Source organism: Theropithecus gelada, chromosome 15 (genome assembly GCF_003255815.1).
Source record: "Theropithecus gelada isolate Dixy chromosome 15, Tgel_1.0, whole genome shotgun sequence".
NCBI classification, from domain to species: domain Eukaryota; kingdom Metazoa; phylum Chordata; class Mammalia; order Primates; family Cercopithecidae; genus Theropithecus; species Theropithecus gelada.
This window is the reverse complement of record NC_037683.1, coordinates 108,384,524-108,408,738: the sequence shown is the minus strand read 5'-3', so window position 1 is coordinate 108,408,738 and position 24,215 is coordinate 108,384,524. Positions and strand designations below refer to the sequence as shown.

Sequence of the window (24,215 nt, the reverse complement as noted above, 5' to 3'; positions counted from 1 at the left end):
GCCCCGGCCCCGTGTGCCCCCGTAGCCTCCAGCCGGGGCGCTTACCTCGTGAGTCCGGGCGCCGCGCGGTCCCGCAGCGCAGAGCCAGCCGCTGCTCGCAGCGCTCCGCCAGGCTCACCGCGGCCCGCAGCTGCCCCGCGCCCGCCGCGTACGCGAAGGACACAGCCGAGCGCGGGTGCCCGCTGGGGGCACCTCGGACGGTCACCGCGTCGGGGCCGCCGTGCCGCACCACGGTCCACGCGGCGTCTGCTGAGCAGAAACATGCAAAGGAGAGGCATCACTGGGCGGCAGAGGCCAGCAGCAAGGGGCAAAGCAGACGCGTCTTTTATGTGCATACACTTTTAATTGAAATTTGCATTACTGCATGTTTGCCCCGATTTGAGGAGTTGGACCTGTGTAACAATGTACTGAGCCAGAACTCAGCCTCTAAGAAAAAGCATATGGGGAGAACTGATGGCCAAACTTTTGTGACGTCATGCCTAAAAGTGTATCATGTAAGCAATGACTCTTTAGTTGTTAAAACCATTTTTTACATCAACACAAGCATGGGGCCAAACTGTCTGGATCTTTATCTTTCTAAACTCATCTGCATTTTCCTCATCTGTATGTGCCTCTATTTCTTTCATTATCAAATAAATTTATAAAAGATACATATTGGGACGATGTGACGCACATACTCACGGGTATAATAGGAAGCAGCTCTATTAAAATAAAGTGGTTTAATTGTGTCAGCTTCTCCATCAGTGACCAAGCCCAGAGGAATCAGAGGCCTTGAGCTTCTAACAGCACTTTCCAGGCGGTGACTCTGGGCATCTGACTGCCTGCTGACATCATTTCTGATGTATCTCTGTCACTTGATTACTTATATTGTTTTGATGAAATAAAAACAGAATGACTCCACATCTCATAAGGGAAGAAGTGCATCTTGAGTTCTTCAGTGTTCCCAACAATGGACCTCCCACCAGACTCGAAGTCACTTTAATCCTATGCTGGTGCTGTCCGGTCCTTTAACCTCTAGTAAGATGTATTTAGAATAATGGACATTTTACATAAAAATTTTCCAAACTGGAGAGACTACGAAAGATTCATATGAGGATTTTTTTAAGAACTACGAAACAAAACAATGTAATATATTTTACCTTGATAAATCACCCTTCCAGCCCTTCACATCTCAGGATGTTTAATGGCTTGGCTGCTAACCGTGCATAAGACAAATTTCGCAGCCTTACTGTTACTTTACACACGCCTAACAATAACAACAACAGAGATCAGAGGAACGGACAAGAAAACCAGCCACGCTACTGAAATATCTCTTTCATCACAAAACCCATGGAGAGCAAAGGTGTGATATGTACAAATGAGCCACAAGTTCAGAAAAAATCTGCAAATTTAAATAATGAATGCAATTTTCAATTAAGTTATCACTCCGCTCACTGTACTCACCAAAGGAGGCTCTAAGTGTGCCTATGGTAATTTCAGTTCCATGGGTTCTTCCTTTAATATTGCTCTTTTATTTTAAAATTTTTATTTTATTTATTTATTTTTGAGACAGAGTCTTGCTCTATCGCCCAGGCTGGGGTGCAGTGGTGCTATCTCGGCTCACTGCAACCTCCGCCTCCTGGGTTCAAGCAGTTCTCCTGTCTCAGCCTCCCACGTAGCTGGGACTACAGGCACACACCACCACACCGGGCTAATTTTCATATTTTTTTAGTAGAGACGGAGTTTCACCATGTTGAAACTGTTGGCCAAGATGGTCTTGAAATCCCTACCTCAGGTGATCCACCTGCCTCAGCCTCCCAAAGTGCTGGGATTACAGGTTTGAACCACTGCGCCCGGCCTCATTTTAAAATTTTGACAATCTGGTGTTACTCTGTGCACATCACCTACTCTCACCTTCAGAGTTTTCCTATCAACTGAATCAAATATAGAAAAACCTATGGAACACTAAGTTGGGCATTGAAGATGATCAATCACATGCCATTTTTGGCCATGTGTTCATGATCTGTTGTACAGTGGGAGAGAAATGATGGTCCGGAGTAGTTCACATAGGCTGGTGGGCAGTATGATAGATTTGCAGTCACAAATGGTTAAGATGTAGTCATAGAAATGTCCTCAGTACTGAGAAGGGAACTGTTGAGAATACATCTGTAAAACTGTTTTTCTGAAGAGCAGAATAGTAACCAGGGACATTATAGAATATGCATTTGTGTTTATAAAATTCCACTTGACTCACTTCTTATAATATCAATAGTAAAAGACCCAAAGAAGGACACAGACCACTGCCGTTCCCCTAATTGCTCACAACTTATTTCAATAGATTATAAGCATATTAGAACTGGAAAGACCTCAAAGAGCATCTAATATAACCCCTATATTTTTCTTTTTCTTTTTTATTAGAGATAGGGTCTCCCTCTGTTGCCCAGCCTGGAGTACAGTGGCACCTTCATAGTTTACTGCAGCCTCAACCTCCAGGGATCACGTGAATTGGACCTGAGTAGATTAATTATAACAGTGGCTAAATGCGGAAAGGGGTTCAGAGGTGTGGTTGAGTCAGAACACACTGGAGGCTGTCTCATTGGCCCAGGAGGAGGGTAACTGCAATAAGTTGATCCCTGTTCCACTCCTGTTGCTCAAATAAATATCTGACTTTGAAAATTAAGCTAATTTAACTTCATGATTTTGATTGGAATTAGCAGTACAGATGCTTCTCAATTTATGATGAAGTTGCATCTGGATAAACATTATAAATTAAAAATGCATTTTAATACATGTGACCTACTGAACCTAGCTCAACCTGGCCTAACTTAAATGTGCTCAGAACACTTAAATTGGCCTACAGTTGGGCAAAATCATTTAACACAATGCCTATTTTATAATAAAGTGTTGAATATCTCATTTATTAACTACTGTACTGAGAGTAAAAAATACATATAATAATAATGCTTGTGGCCAGGCGTGGTGGCTCACGCCTGTAATCCCAGCACTTTGGGAGGCCGAGGCAGGTGGATTATGAGGTCAGGAGATTGAGACCATCCTGGCTAACATGGTGAAACCCCATCTCTACTAAAAAGACTAAAAATTAGCCGGGCATGGTGACAAGTGCCTGTAGTCCCAGCTACCGGGGAGGCCGAGGCAGGAGAATCGCTTGAACCCAGGAGGTGGAGGTTGCAGTGAGCCGAGATCGTGCCACTGTACTCCAGCCAGGGCGACAGAGCGAGACTGTCTCAGAATAATAATAATAATACTTGTATGGGTACTTGAAATCGGGATGCATATGTTTTCACATAGTAAAGTCACAATATTTTAAGTAGAACCATTGTAAATGGGGATTGTCTGCACTTAAATAATAAAATTTACTCAATATATCATATGAAATCCCCAGCATCTGGTATACCCATTCCAAATGCCCCAGAAGAAAAAAGAAAATAAGATCCACTGTGTTCTGTTGTCAGGATCATACATATTAAGATCTCTTTTTGGAGAACTGACCTCTTCATTTGTCTGAGAAAGTTTATTTCTTTACTCTTCAAGGAGAAGGTTTTGTTTTGTTTTTTCTCTCTTTCACACTTTAAGTATCTCACTCCATTATTCTTGCTGGCATGATTTCTGAAGAGAAGTTGCTATAATACTCATCTCCTCTTTAGGTAAGGTGCTTTCTTCCTCTGACTATTTTTAAGTTTACGTTTACCTGGGCCAGGTGTGGTGGCTCACGCCTGTAATCTCAGTACTTTTGGGAGGCTGAGGTGGGTGGATCACCTGAGGTCGGAAGTTCGAGACCAGCCTGACCAACACGGAGAAACCCTCTCTTAATAAAAATACAAAATTAGCCTGGCGTGGTGGCACATGCCTGTAATCCCAGCTACTCTGGAGGCTGAGGCAGAAGAATCACTTGGACCCGGGATGTGGAGGTTGTGGTGAGCCAAGTTCGTGCCATTGCACTCCAGCCTGGGCAACAAGAGTGAAACTCCATCTCAAAATAAATAAATAAATAAATTTTACTTTTACCTTTGAATTCTATAGTTTGAAAATATATGCCTGGTATAGTTTTGGGGGCTTTTCTCCTTCTTTAGTGTTCTCTGAACTTCCTGGATTTGTGGTTTGGTGTCTGATATTAATTTGTGGGAATTCTCAGTCATTATTGCTTCAAATATACTTCTGTTCCTTTCTTTCTTTTCCTAGAATTCTCTTCACATGTATGTTACACCTTTTGTAGCTGTGCCACTGTACTCAGATATTATGTTCTGGGTTTTTTTTTTTCTTTTTTTTTTGAGGGGGGGTTCAGTCTTTTTTTCTCTTTGCTTTTCAGTTTTGGAAGTTTCTATTGAGGTATCTCCAAGCTTAGGGGATTCTTTCCACAGCTGTGCCTGGTCTACTAATAAACCCATCAAAGGCATTTTTCATTTCTGTTATGCTGTTTTTGATCTCTAGCACTCCTTTTTGCTTCTTAGAATTTCCATCTCGCTGCTTACATCATTCATCTGGTCTTGCATGCTATCTACTTTATCTATTATGGCTTTTTCCATATTAATTATAGTTGTTTAAAGTCCTGGTCTAATAATTAATAACTCTAACATCCTTGCCATATCTGAGTCAGTTTTTTTGTTTTTTTGAGATGGAACCTTGTTCTGTCGCCCAGGCTGGAGCGCAGTGGCGCGATCTCTGCTCACTGCAAGCTCCGCCTCCCAGGTTCACGACATTCTCCAGTCTCAGCCTCCCGAATAGCTGGGACTGCAGGCGCCCGCCACCATGCCCGGCTAATTTTTTTGTATTCTTAGTAGAGATGGGGTTTCACCATGTTAGCCAAGATAGTCTGGATCTCCTGACCTCGTGATCCACCCGTCTCGGCCTCCCACAGGCGTGAGCCACTGGGACCGGCCCTGAGTCTGTTTTTAATGTTTGCTTTGTCTCTTCAAAGTATGTTTCTGCCTTGAAATTTTTTCTTTTCTTTTTTTTTTTTAGAGACAAGGTCTTTGTTGCCCAGACTAGAGGGCAGTCGTGTGACCATGGCTCATTGCAGTCTCCAACTCCCAGGCTCAAGCGATACTCCCACCTCAGCCTCCCAAGTAGCTGGCACTACAGATACATGCCACCATGCCTGTTTTGTTTTTTTATAGAGGTGAGGGTCTCACTGTGTTGCCCAGGCTGGTCTCAAACTAGTCTCAGGCTGTCTTCCCTCCTCAGCTTCTCAAAGTGATGGGATTACAGGTCTAGCTGAAATTTTTTCTTGATAGCCAGATGTGATGTACCAGGGAAAAGTAACTGCTGTAAAGAGGTCTGCAGTACTACAAGTAACATGTGTTGGAAGGCGAAAGGCTCTGCAGTCCTGTGATTAGGTCTGAGTCCTTTAGGGAGCCTGTGCCTCTGGGCTGTGACCTTCACAAGAGCTGCTCAGCCCTCCCTCCCATCACCACCCTTACATGGGACAGGATGGCCAGAGGTGGGTAATTTCCTTCCTCCAGGCATGTTAGGCTCTGAAAACAAAACAAAACAAAACAAAACGCCAGTAGCTTAGGTGAAATATTTGCCCTTGAGGAAAGACGTTGTTCAGAAGAACAGAAAGCTCTGGTGTACTTCAGGATGGTTCCTTTTCACCTCCCCCTTCTGGAAGCATGAGGAGATTCTTCTCCAGCATTCACTGTGAGAACCTGGTCAAGCTTCTAGGTATAAAACTCACAGAAGTGTGGGGACCCTTCCCTGACTGGGTCTTCCTGGAGTTTTTTTTTTTTTTTTTCTTTTTCTTTTTTTTTTTTTTTTTGAGACAGAGTCTCGCTCTGTCGCCCAGGCTGGAGCGCAGTGGCCGGATCTCAGCTCACTGCAAGCTCCGCCTCCCGGGTTCACGCCATTCTCCTGCCTCAGCCTCCCGAGTAGCTGGGACTACAGGCGCCGCCACCGCGCCCCTTCCTGGAGTTTTTAACTCTCAGACGTGTCCACATTGAGCATCCAGCAATTCATCAATTAAGTGTAGGTTTTCCTACCTTGACGACGGTTTCTCCGAAGGTTTCTGCTTGTGGAAGAAAGTTGTCATTCTATATATAAGCCTGCCTGTCTCTCCAATTTTGGGGGGCAGCGGTTTGTTCTGTGACCTCACTTCTCTGCTGCACCTAAAAAATTTTGTTGATTTTTCAGTTTGCCTGGCTTTTTACTTGTTCTTAAGACAGAATGCCTACTTCCAAGCTCTGAAGCAACTGCTTTTTGAAGGCTATTACCATACATACATTTCAAGCTGTTAGAGTAGTAGTTTGACATTGTGCATTTTATAATCATTATTGCTTCATTTGAACAACTAGAGAATATATTACTGGCTACAGAGCAATGCAGTATCTAAAGGTAACTTTTTCTAGGGGAGAAAAGAGACTAGAGTTTAGTGATTCCTCTATTGTTAGCTAGATTTTGTCAGTAGATACATCCCTAACCAACTTTTCTGAGCCTTGGTTTCCTCATCTTAAAATGATGACAACCAAGGTCCTTCCTGGTTGTGACTTTGGTTGAGTCTTTTGATATCCACCAAGACCATTTTTATGGGATTTCTCACTTTGGGTTGATTGTCTGAGTCGGGGGATTTTGGAGGTAATTGGTGTCTCCTGGCAGAACATCTGTGTTTCTTTATCTTCAGCACATTGCTGCGCAGGTGGCTCTGAAACTTCTGAACGTCCCCTGTAAAGTTTTAATATTTTTTGGCAGTCTTTGCTAAGACACTTTAAATGACCATGTAATTTCAGTTATCTGTTCCTTTTTCCTTGGTGCTTGCTGATCCACTTGGTTCTTGTCCAAATTTATGAAACTTTTGAAATCTTTGGTCAGCACAACAAATGAGAACAGTTCCACTTTCCAGAGAGTTGGAAGAGCGAGGTGACAACACATTTCTGTGAAAATGTAACTATTTAAAAGGCATTCTAGTGCAATCTTCTATAATCAAGCTGTGTTCATTTCTTTCTTTCTTTTTTTTTTTGAGATGGAGTCTCACTCTGTCACCAGGCTGGAGTGCAATGGCACGATCTCGGCTCACTGCAACCTCTGCCTCTTGGGTTCAAGGGATTCTCTTTCCTCAGCCTCCCAAGTAGCTGGGACTACAGGTGCGGGCGCCACCACACCCAGCTAATTTTTGTATTTTTAGTAGAGATGGGATTTCACCATTTTGGCCAGGATGGTCTCGATCTCTTGACCTCGTGATCTGCCCGCCTAGGCCTCCCAAAGTGCTGGAATTACAGGCGTGAGCCACCACGCCCAGCCCAAGCTGTGTTCATTTCTAATAATATCTAAAGCACAAGAAATAACCAACTTTCCTTGGTTATGAAAAAATTATATGCCATAAAAATCACTACATTATTTAAGATGCACATAAAACACTAACATATCTATATACGTTGTTTCTTAGCACTTTTAAAGACCTTTGTTTTTTCTAAATATAGAAAGCATGTAAATCACCGAATCAGAGGTTTATATTTTATCATGATGCACATGAACAGATGTATTATGAGGAGTGCAGGAGCTAGAGAGACGCCCTGGCAAAGCATTAAATCTTGCCTATAATCCAACCCAGGCAAACAAGAAATACAAGAAAATTTTGTTGACAACAAAATTAACAAATACATATTTAAGGCTTCTACTTAGCAAGTACACACTATCAAACTGCATGTTTTCATAATGCTGCCAACTAGGTAAATTTCTCCTTGGTCCGTTCTGATATATGCATCTAACGATGATCAACATACCTGTCATATTGCAGTACACAAGAAATGGTCCCAGGGGGCCACTTCCATCTGCATCAATATAGTAAAGCCCGGACGGGTTCCCTCGGTGCTTGTGGGCCTCACAAGACTGCTCGTAGAGAGCTGTAGGAGAACACCAGCCATAAGAACCAGAAAAAATATCTCCAGATGTTGAGTCAGTGTCCAAAGGTTTGCATTTCTGAATTACAGACATGTGATACATATGACCCAACATCATTTTATAGTGTATGACAGTATATTTGATGAGATGCAAGAAAATGACATTCTAAAAATTAAATCTATTTCTATTAACAAAGGAGAAGAAAATTACCTAGTCAAAATACACTTAAATGTTGGATGTTGTTAGATGCTGAATAAATATTCGGTCACAGTGTATTTCTATTTTGAGGAAGAAGGAAAGATTGTGTTGGTGTTCAAAAACGAAGATGTGCTTACGTTGGGACTGTGATACCATCTTCAATAGACAATCTTTTGGCGATGTCTAGAGGCTGTACTTTCTCTACATCAATGTTTTCTTTTGCTTTTAGGCAAGAAACCCTGCAAACTCTGAAGCACAGTGTAAAAGACTTGAAGAGATATGAGAGGAAAACTTTGTGAATCTGAATCTGAATTCTGTGTGCTATTCAAGCATGGTTCTTTTCAAAGTCGTGGCAACTATACCTCAGAAGTAAACTGTAATTAAGGAAGAAACCCTCATTCTACCTGTAATAACTGAATACCTGAGCATATTAGTTTTAAACTGCCTAAATAATCTGGTATTTTCCAATAAACATTCTGTAAAGTTTTTCTTAAGCTATGCAGCAGTTATAACCTTTGCTTCCTTTAAAACAACCTATGTATAAGCATTTTAAAGAGATAAATAGAATTTATAAGCCATCAACTTCTCTTCATTAAAAAATAATTAAAGTTGATTTAAAAAGAAACTTCCCTATTTTGCAAGTGACAATTCAAGATAACTGAAATTCAAAACAGGAGAGAAACTGTTTTGAAAGATATCCCTATGTAATGTAAATTTACTCGTGACACAATTGAATATTTTCATTCGTGCAAGTAAATGTTTTACCAAGTACAAGGTATAGAATTAATATCTGCAGGAGATGGGCATTGTTAATCTTTATTTTTTTCCACTTACGGCATATTGATTTAAATACATGTATCTGTAAATGGTAGGATTCACTCAAATTAATAACAATGGTTAGATATAGGGTACAGGCTAGGTTTGGAATGGGGACAAATATTGAGGAGAGTGACTAGAACTTGTGCTTTATGTGAACTGTTTGGCTTTTTAAATGATAATGTATACATGTGTTAACATATAGTATATATTAATTGTATACAATAGATTTTAATTGTATGATTAATTATATATAATTAATTATAGACAATTATATATAATTAATTAGTTGTATATAATTGATACATGTTATACAATTAGAAATACAAAATAACCTATGTGGCTAGGTGTGGCAGTCTAGTCTCACAGTCAATGACTGTAGGCTTGGCAAAGTTCTACCTTTAGCTGGGACAACAGTCAACTCAATTATTAGATCAGACTGATACCTGAAATACTTTTTCAATCTCCTGGTATTTTTCTTTTTTTTTTTTTTTTTTGAGACGGAGTCTCGCTCTGTCGCCCAGGCTGGAGTACAGTGGCCGGATCTCAGCTCACTGCAAGCTCCGCCTCCCGGGTTTATGCCATTCTCCTGCCTCAGCCTCCCGAGTAGCTGGGACTACAGGCGCCCGCCACCTCGCCCGGCTAGTTTTTTGTATTTTTTAGTAGAGACGGGGTTTCACCGTGTTAGCCAGGATGGTCTCGATCTCCTGACCTCGTGATCCGCCCGTCTCGGCCTCCCAAAGTGCTGGGATTACAGGCTTGAGCCACCGCGCCCGGCCGATATTTTTCCCCTCAGAAGTTTTTGAAGTTATATTTTCATTGCAGTGAATAAACATGCACTAACGTAACTCATTCATTAATTGCAACGTTAAATGCAATCAGATGATGTTGAGTGTGGTGGTGGATATGAAGTTGTAGGTAACACACAGGATTACGCTTCTGCTTTTAGGTAAGATACTATGCCTGGAGGATGGAAGATCCTCAGAAGTACAAGATGTGGTCCCTGCACCAACTCTATGACCTTATCAAGACATGCAGCCTCTGGTGTGAGAGGCCACTCAACTTCTAAAAATGTGTCATGGTGGTCGGGCCCGGTGGCTCACACCTGTAATCCCAGCACTTTGGGAGGCCAAGGCAGGTGGATCATGACGTCAGGAGATCGAGACCATCCTGGCTAACACAGTGAAACCCCGTCTCTACTAAAAATACAAAAAATTAGCCGGGCGTGGTGGCGGGCACCTGTAGTCCCAACTACTTGGTAGGCTGAGGCAGGAGAATGGAGTGAACCCCAGAGGCAGAGCTTGCAGTGAGCCGAGATCACACCACTGCGCTCCAGCCTGGGCGACAGAGCAATACTCCGTCTCAAAAAAAAAAGAAAAGAAAATGTGTCATAGCTTTATAAACAGGGACCCTTCTAGTACAAAAGTCATACTTCATGCTTCAATCTGTGAGAGTCACTCCTGGACTGTCTCCTCTTTTGCCCAGATCCTTTGCAGAACCTCAGGGCTGGGAGCGCAGAATTCTCATTGTGTGTGTGAAGTGAGGTTTTAAGGCTCCATGCCCTGCCTTTCTCCTATGGTTTTTGTGAAAATCAGATGTCTCATGGAAGAGTTCTTAAAAGTTTCAAGTAGGACCTCAGGATGAGAAAGTGGAACTGAGGGCTTTGCATCTTGCTCTGTCTCCTTGAAGACCCAGGGATGGGCAAAATATTCCTCAGAAGTTGCTCAGAGATGTCAGTAGAGATACACAGAAAGAAAACTTTAAAAGTTAAAAACAAATAGAAAAAAATAGGCTTTTGAGGATTCTGTGATGTTCTAATTGTAACAAATTAGAGGTCAATACAATGGCATGGCCTTTGAAATTCATAAAGGGTGATTCTTCAATCAAGACAGATGATTTTTAATACGGCAGAGGCAGTTGACAGGTGTTAGAATATGTCATCCCTTAGACATTGTTCTTACACTTAAATGTCTACCAGAAGCATGTGGAAGGTTGGTTACAACAGACTCGGGCCACCATCTCCAGCGATTCTGATTTAGTAGGTTTGGGTGAGGCCTGAGAGTCTTTACTTGTAACAGGTTCCCAGGGACTATGGGTGCTGCTGGTGCATGGACCACCAATCAGGCATCCTGGAGCCAACGCTGTAGAGCCAACCTCCTTAGCTCAACTCCTCATCCGGCCACAAACTAGCTGGGGGCCAAGTTACTTAACCTCTTTCTGTCCTCAACTCTGCAATGAAGATAATGAGTACTTTCTTCCCGGAGCTGCTTTAGGGTTAAATGAGTTAATATATGCAAAGCAATATCAAAGGGCCAGCATAAGTACTCAATACATTAACACTTTTACAATTATTCATTTTACAATCATCACCACCAAAGAAAATCACAGTCATTGGAAGAGACCTTAAAGGTCCTCTAGTTTCTAGCTGATACCCAATTACCTCTTCAGAAATTTTACCATGTTGCAATCCCATGATGGCATCACCCCAGTGATTGTTAACAAATCTTTAAATACCTTCAATGTAACATTGACAGTGGGCAAGGGGTTGTTTTTCCCCCTTTCTTTGACTGAAAAGATTCTCAGAATTAAAAGTATGGCCCAACTCAAGTAATGGAACAAGCTGTTACATCATGCATTTTTAATTTAATTTAGTTTCTACCTTTTACTATATCTGATTCTCCTAGACGTACTTCCCCATTGCTTGCCAGCTTCTTTTTTCTATCCTATTCGTACCATGTATTTCTGTGCACTGTCTCAGCACCCTTGTATTAAATAAGGTGGATTAAAAATAAACTAGAAATTGAGTGCTGAAATATCTTTTCTGATATGTTTGCATGATTGCAAATATGCAGCTACATATAAACAACTAATCAAGATGAAATGACAAAGAGATGCTGACAGAAACGCGAGGGAGGCATGAGGCTTACAGGAATGACAGGTCTCGCCCGTGTAGCCTGTGCCCAGACAGTCACAGGAGAAGGTGTCCCACGACTGGGAACACGCGCCCCCATGCTCACAGTAGCTGGGCAAGCACCTAAAAGAAAACAGATACAACTGCTGTTTCCCTTTTCTGATCATCAGAAAATAAATGTCTTACCAAAACCAGGTTAATGTGAAAGAACAGCATACGCAAGATAACCCCACATGACGTGATTACTGGGTCTACCATCAAGGTTCTCTAAATATAGTGACAAACTTTGGATGAATATATCCATTAGCATGCAGCTGATTATTAGGTATCTGTGACAACTGAATTGTCAACACATTTCTTTTTTTTTTTTTGTCCCAAGTGACACAATAACTTGACATGTGGCTAGCAAAACCAACTACATACATAAAACGATGAAATACGGCATGCTCCATTACTGCATTGTGGTCACTGTTAAAAGAAAGAAGGGGAAACAGGGAGGAAGATACGGAGGGGGGGAGAAAGAAACAGGAACAGCTTCAGTCACATAGTGACAGAGGTCCAGAAATTTTGAAGAACATTTAATTTAGGTCATCTTGTTGCCTTTTAGATTTGGAATGAGCAGTCGGCTGTTGCTTTTTAAGCAACCTTAACACTGGTAATATGTCAATATGACCCAAAGCAATCTACAAATTCAATACAATTCTTATTAAAATCCCAAAGCCTTTTTTTGCAGAAAACAAAAATCCATCCTAAAATTCACAGGGAATCTCAAGGGACCCTGAACTAGCCAAAACAATCTTGAAAAAGAACAGTTGGAGGTCTCGCACTTTCAGAATTCTCAGGACTCTGCTGCCGCCCACTATCATATTGGGGGCCTAGTCTGCCTGCCTCTCAGGATTGTTAGGGGAACAGGGAGCAGGGGACACTATGGAAACTGACCAGCAGCTGACACAGAGTGGAGGCTTCACCAAGAGGAAGCGTGACCTTCTGGAAGCCTGGCCTGAATACCAAGACCCACCTCCGCCTCGAGCAGGGTTGGATCTCAGCCTCCGCCCGCTGTCTCCCACTGCTGAGCACATAGCTAAGGACCTGGTAAAGAGTGAAGATTCTAAAGGACACTGACCTTCCGGGCTGTGAGGGACACCCTCGTCCATGCTGGAGCAGCACAGGGGGTGAGTGCCCGCCCAAGTGCCCCTCCCCATGGGACCCAGAGAAGTAGCAGAAGAGGGGCTGGGAGGTTGTGACAGGCCTCCTGGCTGTGATGGGAGGATGACCAGCAGAGAACTGGGGTATGAAGTTGACAGAAAGCCCCAGGGGCCTGTATTTGGCCTCCCGAGAGATCCTTTGAGGGGAACCTGAGGGGCTGGGAAGAAGAATCCACAGCATTCCCTACCCTCTCCATGCCCCCAGCCCCCAATCCTGGCTCTCTGGCAGTGCACCACCAGCTCAGGGCCAAGACTTCCACTGATTACATGGTGTTAATGAGCATTTAGTCTGCATTCAGAGAAGAGTTAGGGGCCATCAGAATCACAACTTTTCAAGTATTTCAAAGGCCAAGGCATGGAAAAGCCTGTGTGAACTGATCACAAGAGGGGGAGTTGGAGTGACAGGCAAGGATGGCTGGGTTGGGAGCCCACCCCCATACATTTTTTAAAAAGCAGCTGTTCCTCTTCCCCCACATCCTTCTCCCCCTCCTCCCCTTCTTTCTTAATGGAGCATCTTAAGATCATACGTGACTTGACGATTCCACAAATTTTAAAAAACATTAAAAACCACTGCTGTTTGATATCAACAGGGAGAGAATTTTAGTTCAAAATATTTTGAAATAGAAACTATTTAAGTGATCTAGAGACTATCAACAAGCATACACTGTTTTTCTTCAACTAAACACAACATCAAATATGAAAAATTTACATGTAGTACAAATAATAGAGGAAGTAGCTAGCATGCAGAAGGCCAACACAGGGGGGAGGGCAGGAGTAGGGTGAGCGGCCTGGTCAGCACAGCCAGGGAAGGAGGTGATGGAGGCCTCCCTGCTCAGGGAGCCCCAGCTGGAAGGCAGTAGGACCCAACTGGAAGCTCTGCCATGTGGTACACAGAGCAAATCTTCAGAGTACAGGAGTGTGATGTAAGAGGTGATGTAAGAAGTTAAAACCTATCCTGGCTGGGCGCAGTGGCTCACGCCTGTAATCCCAGCACTTTGGGAGGCAGAGGCAGGCAGATCACGAGGTCAGGAGATCAAGACCATCCTGGCTAACAGGGTGAAACCCCATCTCTACTAAAAATACAAAAAATTAGCTGGATATGGTGGCAGGCACCTGTAGTCCCAGCTACTCAGGAGGCCAAGGCAGGAGAATGGCGTGTACCCGGGAGGCAGAGCTTGCAGTGAGCTGAGATGGCGCCACTGCACTCCAGCCTGGACGACAGAATGAGACTCCGTCTCAAACAAACAAACAAAAAAACCTATCCAAACATAAACATCCGTTATTTGTGATTCTGTCATCCAAAGTGCCCATTGCTATTTTTTGCATAGCTTACAATTTTGACTAAAAAAGATAACTTCATACCCTATATCTGTCTCTAAGTAGGATTTTTAGGTCTGGTATTTGAATAACATGTTTCTACTTTGCAAATTAGTGATATGGTTTGGCTGTGTCCCCACCCAAATCTCATCTTGAATTGTAGTTCTCATAATTTCCACATGTCATGGGAGGGAACCTGTGGGAGGTAACTGAATCATGCCGGCAGGTCTTTCTCACGCTGTTCTTGTGATAGTGAATAAGTCTCACGAGATCTGATAGTTTTATAAAGGGGAGTTTCCCTGCACAGGTTCTCTTGCCTGCCACCATGTAAGATGTGTCTTGCTTCCCCTTCACCTTCTGCTATCATTGTGAGGCCTCCCTAGCCATGTGGAACTGTGAATCCACGAAGCCTTTTTCCTTTATAAATTACCCAGTCTTGGGTATGTCTTTATTAACAGCATGAGAACAGACTAATACAATTAGAGCTTTTTTTTTTTTTTTTTTTTTTTGTTAACAACAAAGAAAGGCTAATAGATGCTTACAGGCCTGTTTTTAGGATACTTAAAAGTGAATTTTCAGGATTTCAAAACTGAACATAAAGGGAACAGCAAAGGTCTTTAATTTTAACTCTGTAGAATATCATTTTGTGTCCCCAAAGTTTTCTAATTTTATTGCTTTATAAAATTCAGGTTTTCAAAATAATCTCAGAGGAGCTAGTCTTCTATGTTACTGACTTTGGGAATGAAATAGTGAATAGCCTTCATTTGTAGCCCTATTTGAAAATAATTTAAAAGTGCTTTCTTAAAACCCTTATCTGCAGTGATTATTGTACACATCATGGCTGAAGTTTAAGTGTGGCTCACACATACATGCTCACTTGAGCATGTTTACAACTAACTTTGGGGTACAATTTGGAGACCTTTTTAAAATGTGGGATCTTAGAGACCAAGTTAGGCACCAATGTAACTCTTGGGACTTTAAGGTTAAAACAAAACAGCCTATAACAGTAAAAACAATAGTTTTGTACTTTGGGAGCTACATGCACAAAGCAGGCAACGTGGATCATCTCTGAGAAAAGGCAGCCTTACGATACATATCTCGTAACAGATATACTGCAAATGGATCATATTTTGTGAGTAATTAATAAGATATCAAAATAATGTCATGCAAGTGGAGAAAATCACACTTGCATCACAGCTGAGCTGACAGCTCTTGTCACTCACAGTGTGGGCACATGGGACATTTCCCCTTAACCCAGACAGAACTGAGCTCCCTGGCTAGTTAGCTGAGCAACGTGGGATTATATTAAGTGAGCAAATGGCCAGAAACCTTCCCAACTACCCTCCCCACTACCGAGTGGGGTTCTGGAGCTGGTGTTGAGATGTAAATGCAGTCCCAGCTGTGTGTCAAGAATTGGAATCTCAAGAGTGAGAGGTACTTGACAAATTCTTACACTTCATACATATACTCCTCATCTTTTAATTAATCCATTTTTCCTACAAATCAGCAGAATGTTCACAGGGGGAAATTATTCCGTGCTGAATAAAGTTCATATGAATGACCTTTTCATTTAGTAGAAATTATGTTTTTTTAGTATGTCACTATGAGTTATAAATTAAAACCTGTTTAGCCAGAGATGATGATTTTGCAGTTAATGTTTAAAACAGAATTGACTCCATGAAGAAGGCAGGTTTTGAAAGTTCTACCAGGTGTAGATATAACTTTAAATTTTTAAATATGTAGCACTTAGTTATTCACTGAAAGTAAATACCAAATGTACTACGGCAAATTGTATGTAGAAATATTGTTTTTCCAGGTGTGACCCGGTGATTCTTCTCAGCCAAAATCATTGTAAAATTATGGCACAACTAGTGTAACTGTGGTTGTAATACTTATTTTAATTAAATGTTTTTCTTGTTTAACCTTCTCCATATTTCACTGAGTATGTCCTTTGGCACATATCTTCATCCATCTTTATGATTCAAACTTTTCTAGGAGAAATTACTTTTTATTTTCTCTGTTGGAAAAATATCATCCAACTGACGGGTGTGTGGTTGTGAAAGTGAGCTTGATAACTAGTAGCTGAGCAACTTGGGATCATATTAAGATAAAATCCGTAAGGTGTATGTCTTCTAATACAATACTATCATTTAAAAAATTTATTCCATTAGCGATGCAGTTTTCTTTCTTTCTTTTTTTTTTTTTTTTTTTTTTTGAGATGGAGTCTCGCTTTGTCCCCCAGGCTGGAGGGCAGTGGTGCAATCTCGGCTCACTGCAAGCTCCGCCTCCCGGGTTCACGCCATTCTCCTGCCTCAGCCTCCTGAGTAACTGGGAATACAGGCGCCACCACCAGGCCCGGCTAATTTTTTGTATTTTTTTAAGTAGAGACGGGGTTTCACCATGTTTGCCAGGATGGTCTCGATCTCCTGACCTCGTGATCTGCCCGCCTGGGCCTCCCAAAGTGCTGGGATTACAGGCCACCCGCCACCATATCCTGCTAATTTTTTTTTTTTTTTTTTGTATTTTTAGTACAGACGGGGTTTCACCACGTTAACCAGGATGAAGTTGATCTCCTGATCTCGTGATCCACCCGCCTCCGCCTCCCAGAGTGCTGGGATTACAGGCGTGAGCCACTGTGCCCAGCCAAGGTGCAGTTTTCTAATCCTCATAGTAATTATGACTATTTCATTCCCTCTGGAAAGAAAGATAACAACAACAACAACAACAACAAAGAGAACAGAATGCCTTTTTCCAGCTGTCTACGTTTGCTTTCTTCAACTTTGAAAACAGGTAAGCTAAAGTGACCTAGGATGGCCCTTACCTGTCTGTGATGCCGCAGGAGTCTATCTGGAGGTCCCTGAACCTCCCCAGCGCCCCCTGCTGTACTGAGATGGGATCCACCGCTTTGTCACCAATGGTGATGAGCCTCAGGCAGCCCTGAAACCCTCCCACCAGACTTTTACATCCAGAGCCAGAGCTGTTGTCCAGGCAGCCTGAATATGGAGACAAAAATAGGACAAAAGCAATAACTATGACAAAACTATTCCACAGTATTTACTATATGAAGACTGCTGCTACCCCTTGTTTATGGATATCGGTATGATGTGATGAGCTTCACCATTCATTAGAGAGGTGAGAAGGGGCAAGGTTAGAACTGATCAAATTTAAGATAATACCTGGAATTCAGAATAAGAAATTATGGGGGAAAATTCAGATTTAAAATTCCTATAACAGGAATTATTGCCCAACCAACTGAAAAGAGGTTTGGCTTCTTTTGTGAAATCTCATCTAAGAAATAATCATGCATTTTAGCATCACGTAGTGTAAGTAAAAAAAATGAAAGTGGAGGTTAAATTAAAATAAATGAACTCACAGCCCACATTTTATTTAGGATATACTGGATTTATGAAGTGTGAAAAATGCTACATAAAAATATAATTGTGTACTACCATTTATCTAAAACATGTTAAATATCTACCCTACAGATGTTTTTGTGTGTTATGATGTATGTGCCTTTGGGAGTATGTAAAAACAATTTTTTTTTTTATACTGACTGGGTGGAAACACCTGGATTTGCTTTTCTAGTAACACTTTCTTTGGTATTAGGTGCTTTAGTCAAATATATAACCAAAGATTAAATTCTAATGTTAACAACAACACGAAAAGTAACAGGACCTAACACATTGTTAGGGTACATAAGGATAAAAATTTGCAGTCCGGAATGTTCCATGAATAGAAACAAATAAAATAGACACTTGATTTTTCCAATATTAGAAGTTAAATATGAGAAGTTTCACCATAACCATCAGTTAATATCACCTAAATTACAAATGGCAATGCTTATGACATCATTTCCTTTTACTATCTCGGCTTGTTTTGTGAAACAAGAACAATACTTATAAGAAGTAGTGGTTAGTGCCTGACTTTGACTTAAGCAGTATTACTCCACACCAGTCCAAGCATATAGGAAAGCAGTGTCTTGAACTTACTGCCAACCTCTGAGTTACAATATATAACCTAATAATGGAACTCTAATTCAAAGTTTGAAAAATAAGGAAAAGGATGAAAGTACACACTCTAGTTAGAAAGAGAACATAATAATTGTAAAATGTCTTTTTATTTAAAGACAACTGTTTGTAGAGTCATATTAATTCAGAATAAAATTATAAGGCATTTGTCTAAGTCAGGAGTCTGCAAAGGTTTTCTGTAAAATGCCAGAGAGTAAACATTTTCGGTTTTGTGGGTCACACCTGGTCTCTGTTGCATATCCTTCTTGTTATAACCCTTTAAAAATACAAAGCAATTATTCATTTGGACTAATATAATATGCCATGGACCATGATTTGTCTACCTCTGATCTAAATGAATACTTAATTTTAACATACAAATATGAGAGAGGCACCTCATTTCATAATGGTGTAATGCCAATGACAACAAAAATTTAATAATTAATTTAATTGCACATTATGAAATTATAGCTTTTGAAAAATTTTATCCTTTGCCTTATTTTAAAAAATAAGCTGGCTTATATTGATTCTGTACGCATTGTTTCTTTCAAACTTGTGAGATATAATTTCTTATTTTGTTTCCCAATCATTCAAATATTAGGTATTAAACCTAATATTTAGGTTTAATAAATATTAGGCATGACACTTTGAGTCCATGCAAATATCCTTTTCTCCAAAGATTATAGTAAATGTAGAGCAATATTTATCACCAGAGGATTGTGTTTTCTTTGGTGTTCTTCCTTTATTAAAATGAAAAAAAAATGAAGTACAGAATTTGTACTTGTGTTTTTCACTGATCTCTCTTTGACCTTATATTGTTAATCACTAGTACAATTTCAAAAAATAGTCAATGAAGATTCCTCTTACTGGAATCAATGAAGCACCTCTCAATGCCTGTACTCTTATTTCCTCCCTAAAAGTCTCCAAAAAAAAAGAAATGTTGTGTTTAGATTTCTATTTTAATAACTGAAGCTTTATCTCTTTAACAGTTTAATATTTTCTGCTTTCGATTCCTAAAGTAAAAGTCTCCCTCATATTTAAGACTTCTTTTTAGATTATCTAAACTTTATACATAACCTCACAGAGACTTGGAAGTTTAACATTTAACATCATATTTTTTAAAAGCTTGAAGACTAAAATCTTTTATATTTTTATATTTAAAAGAGAAATATAAGTTTAAATGGTACAGCAGAACCTTCTGAAGAATGGGAACTCTGAAGAGAGTGAACTTTGTATAATTCTACTGCATTTCACTAATCATTAAGAAATAAACACTTTAGGTTAAGTATTAGGAGGATTATTAATTCAATAAATATTTTCAAGTAATGAATTATAGGAATATCAACAGTTCTGCTAATCTTTCTTTCACCAAGTGGTGTTTCCTGACACATAAATATATTTATTTATTTTTTTGAGACAGAGTCTCGCACTGTCGCCCAGGCTGGAGTGCAGTGGTGCGATCTCGGCTCACTGCAAGCTCCACCTCCCAGCTTCACGCCATTCTCCTTCCTCGGCCTCCCGAGTAGCTGGAACTACAGGTGTCCGCCACCAGGCCTGGCTATTTTTTTTTTTTTTAGTAGAGACGGGGTTTCACTGTGTTAGCCAGGGTGGTCTTGATCTCCTGACCTCGTGATCCGCCTGCCACGGCCTCCCAAAGTGCTGGGATTACAGGCGTGAGCCACTGCGCACTACCAAGTTATTCTTAAATAAAATAAATTCGATAACTCTATTAGAAAAAAAAAAAACTAAAATAAATCCAGGTGACCCCCCAAAAAGTTAAGAAACTTTCAGGACAAATTCTCATCATAAAGTACTGCATGTTTTTAGATACGAAATCGAACAAATAAAGATATTAAGACCCATGAAAATTTTAGCCCGGTTATATTCATTTGTGTAAGCATATGAGGTTGGCAAGAAAATTGTCCCTGTGTGTTACTGCAGTGACAAACTTCAATGCAGTGTTGCCACAAGTTCTCGGTCTAGCAACTTCCTATAAGAAGGATGTGAGGACTGGTGACACAACAGTCAATTTTGTATTCTCAATATGGAAGGAGGTATGGCATTGAATAGCAGAAAGATTCCATAAAGGTGAGTTTAAAATAATTTGACCTTCAGCCAATCTCTGTTTCAGGTATGAATGCAAAAAATGCAGGCTATATGCACAACCTGCAACCGTACAGGGTGGTGCCTGAAAAACACTTCAAAAAGATGAAATCTCAGACTAGAAAAAAAAAAACCGGACAAATGACAGTACAGAAGATAAGTCTGCATCTCCGAATTAAATTTTCTCTTTCTTTTGAGACGGAGTATAGATCTGTTGCCAGGTTGGAGTACAGTGGCGCCATCTTGGCTCACTGCAACCTCCACCTCCCGGGTTCCAGCGATTCTCCTGCCTCAGCTTCCCTAGTAGCTAGGACTAAAGGCGCCCGCCACCATGCCCAGCTTATCTTTGTATTTTTAGTAGAGACAGGGTTTCACCATGTCGGTCAGGCTGGTCTTGAACTACTAACCTCAGATGATCCACCCACCTTGGCCTCCCAAAGTGCTGGGATTACAGGCGTGAGCCACCGTGCCTGGCCTAAACTTTCTATTAAAATAAATCTAGTGAGATCCAGAAATCCTCCCATGATTTGTTCCAAGTCTCTCTCAAGGTTTCTTTGGTACAAATAACAGTTTCCATTTATTTGGCATCAGGAAATTGGTGGGTTTTCTTCTTCTTTCCTTCTTCCTTCTCATTTTTCTTCTCCTTCTTCCTTTGTTCATATTAACCTGGTTACCCATGGGTAGAGTCAGCAGAGCAACATTAAATTGAAAAAAAAAAAAAAAAGATGTCCCCATATGATGGCCTGGGAATGGAGACAAGTGACTCAAAAGCAGAAGGCTGGTCCCAAAACGTCTGCAGTCTCAGCTTCAGGTGGGGAAGGCAGTGCTCACTCAGGGAAAGAGCCAAAGGAGAAACAGTGCAGCTCTTGCCCCAGTCACTGTCCTAAGGCCAGGCAGCTCCTCAGATGACCTGCAAACTGGGGACACACCACGGCATGCAGCAGCTGGGCTGAAGGATGCTGTTCCCAGTGGGTTTCTGCAGGGGACGTTCTCATTCCCTTAACTGACGAATATGATCCTAGGTTTCCTTATGATTATGAGAAAGTAGTGAAGCGCCAAAGAGAGGAATGACAGACACAGCAGGAGCTAGAAATACGAAAGGGAAAAGAGGCCTAAAGACAGGCAGAAAGATAAGGGGGTTCTGATCAAGGCGACCAGATCCAGATTCTGACGAAGATGAAGATTAGGAAACAGAGAGGAGGAAAAGAAGTAGGGCGGAGCTGCCATTGCCCCACCCACTTCCCTGGTAGAGAAAGAGTCACCCCGAGATTTTCCTTATGAAGAGGATTCAAGACTTCAATCACGGTCTTCCAAAGCTGCCATTCCTCCCTTAGTGAAGGAGGAACAGGACAGACTGAGATCTCCAAACCGGCCTAGTAGCTCCTTCCTCTCTAACGTGGTGGGAACGGTGGCGCACAACATCATGCAGAAGCGCGGCTTCCGGGAAGGCCAGGGCCTCAGGGAGCACCAGCAGGGGCTGCGCGCCGCCTTTCCGGTGGGGAAGACCAGCAAACCTGGCGGCAAGATCATCATGGGCGACGCCGCGGAGAAAGATGCATTGAAGAATCAGGTACAAATCCACTGACTGAAATACTTGAGTCCTACCAACGGGGTCCTACTAAGGGGCATAGTTGGTGCAGGGAAGGTGGATGAAGACTTGGAAGTTGAAACCAGGGAAGAATGTGTGATGACATATTTTTCAGTTCATATGGTTTCCTATGAGACATAGCATCATTAAGGATAAAATAAGTAAAACTGAAAAGAGTATAGTTAATCTAGTTTTAATAATGAGTTCGTTTTGTTGTTTCTTTTTCTTTTCCATTGTCAATTTATATTGGCTCAGAGAAAACACGCTTGATGGATGAAGTCCCCGGTATTTTCCAATTTTGCCACGAAAAATATGGCAAAGTTGGAAAATGTGTGATATGTGAACTTCTTGGTGCCCCTGATGATGAAGCAGTACAGACATTTTTAGAATTTGAGAGTTGAGTCAGCAATTAAAGCTGTTGTTCGCTTGAATAGAAGGTATTTTGGTGGACAGGTGGCAACAGGATGCTTTTACAATTTGGACAAATTCAGGGTCTTGGACTTGGTGGAACAAGTTTGATTTTAAGAACTAGAGCATGAGTCATCTCCGGTGACCCTTAAATGACCAGCAGGCTAAGAAAAGAAGGAAAAAGGTCACAGCCTTCACGGCTGTTGGATACTGAGACTGTTGGAAAGACTTCCAAGGTATACAGTGATTGATCCCTTTTCATTTTGTGGCTTTTAAATATTGTATAAAAATCCAAATCCTTTTAAATAAATAAATAACATGCACAGCTGACTAGTTTCAATCATTGGCGGATATTATACTGTAGGAATGAAGTTAGTGTCTGCAGCTGTACATATTCAGGCCATTCTATATAACCTAGTTAGGAAGAAAATACTGTGGATTTTATCCATCAAGCCTGTTTTCTCCAGGCCAATATAAAACAAATGGAAAGGAAAAAGAAACATAATAAAACGAACTCCTTATTAAAACTGGATTAAGGGATTAATTTTAATCTTTTCAGTTTCACTTATTTGATTCTTAGTGATGCTACGTGTCATAGGAAACCATATGAACAGAAATGTCCCAAGAATTAAATTTGCTGAGAAAACAGAAAAGGGCTTATTAGTCTCTTTCAATGCACTGCACAGCATTCAAGAATAATTTGGGTCTTTAAACAACTAAAATGAGTAATGAATACTAGCTGAACCAAAGGCTGTTTCTATGTGAAGAAATTATCTATTTTGGGTTTATATGCATCAGTAAAATTTAACAACCAGCTTATGCTGTTAAACGTGGTGGTTAGAGCTGGTGTTTCCCAAAGTTTACTATACAGATGGGTAAATAAAGTTTCAAAAGCACACACAAGGAATGCAAAATTCACTGGAAAAACTAGGTATGTAAGAATATTTTAAAAACTAAATTTTAGGCTGGGCATGGTGGCTCATGCCTGTAATCCCAGCAATTTGGGAGGCTGAGGTGGGTGGATCACCTCAGACCAGCCTGAACAACATGGCAAAACTCTGTCTCTACAAAATCTGAAGAAAAACAACAACAACAAAAATTAGCTGGGTGTGGTGGTGCAGGCCTGTAGTCCCAGCTACTCTGGAGGCTAAGGTGGAAGAAGTGCTTGAGCCTGGAGAGGCAGAGGCTGCAGTGAGCTGTGATTGCTCCACTGCACTCCAGCCTGGGCAACAGAGTGACTCCCTGTCTAAAAAAAACAAAACAAACACCACCCTCCTAAATTTTATAAAGCAAATCTAAAAGCCCAAATGAAAATTGCCTAACAATAGCAAAATGGGGCAGTAGAACTGATACAATGTGGTATATTCATGTAACAATATATACAGTCTTTTGAAAAAATTATTAGTAATATTTTTCTAACTGTACATATATGATCTATTTCACATTAAAAATGAACAAAATTATGAGTAAAAATAACTCAAAAGCATTTCTAACATTAGCATGTATATATTTATGGAAATGTGTTCCTGGATAATGGGACGTTATAAAATCTCACCTGGAGAATTTCAACCATAAAGGTGATACTATATTTATACTTCGATAAATCATTTTCTGTAATCAACTTTATTTAGTATCACTTAAAAAATGAATGGTACTTTCATTCTTATCCCTTTTAGTGCTTCCTAAATATTTTACTTTTGAAATGATAGGTCTTAGATATACTGGCTTGTTTTTTGTTATAAAATCTGTCATCTATAGCAAATGTTTTAATACAATTTTGGGCACATATGCACACCTCGGAATATGAGGAAAGAAAACAATCAGAAACTTTG

General features: G+C 40.9%; 1 protein-coding gene and 1 pseudogene across 2 annotated transcripts in view; one reads left to right on the top strand and one right to left on the bottom strand.

Annotated features, from left to right (window-relative positions):
- Positions 1-24,215, bottom strand: part of LOC112607927 (contactin-associated protein-like 3) — a 236,635-nt gene that overhangs the window by 56,432 nt on the left and 155,988 nt on the right. The window contains exons 10-13 of one of the 2 annotated variants that reach the window (XM_025359296.1): positions 17,099-17,270; positions 11,772-11,878; positions 7,713-7,832; positions 46-246 (exon numbers count right to left, since the gene is read on the bottom strand). In XM_025359296.1, coding sequence (XP_025215081.1) covers positions 46-246; positions 7,713-7,832; positions 11,772-11,878; positions 17,099-17,270 — 600 coding nt within the window. Of the gene's footprint in view, positions 1-45; positions 250-7,712; positions 7,833-11,771; positions 11,879-17,098; positions 17,271-24,215 lie in introns of both variants that reach the window. The other variant, XM_025359295.1, reaches the window with a different exon arrangement.
- On the top strand, positions 21,113-22,494 carry LOC112607928 (annotated as a pseudogene).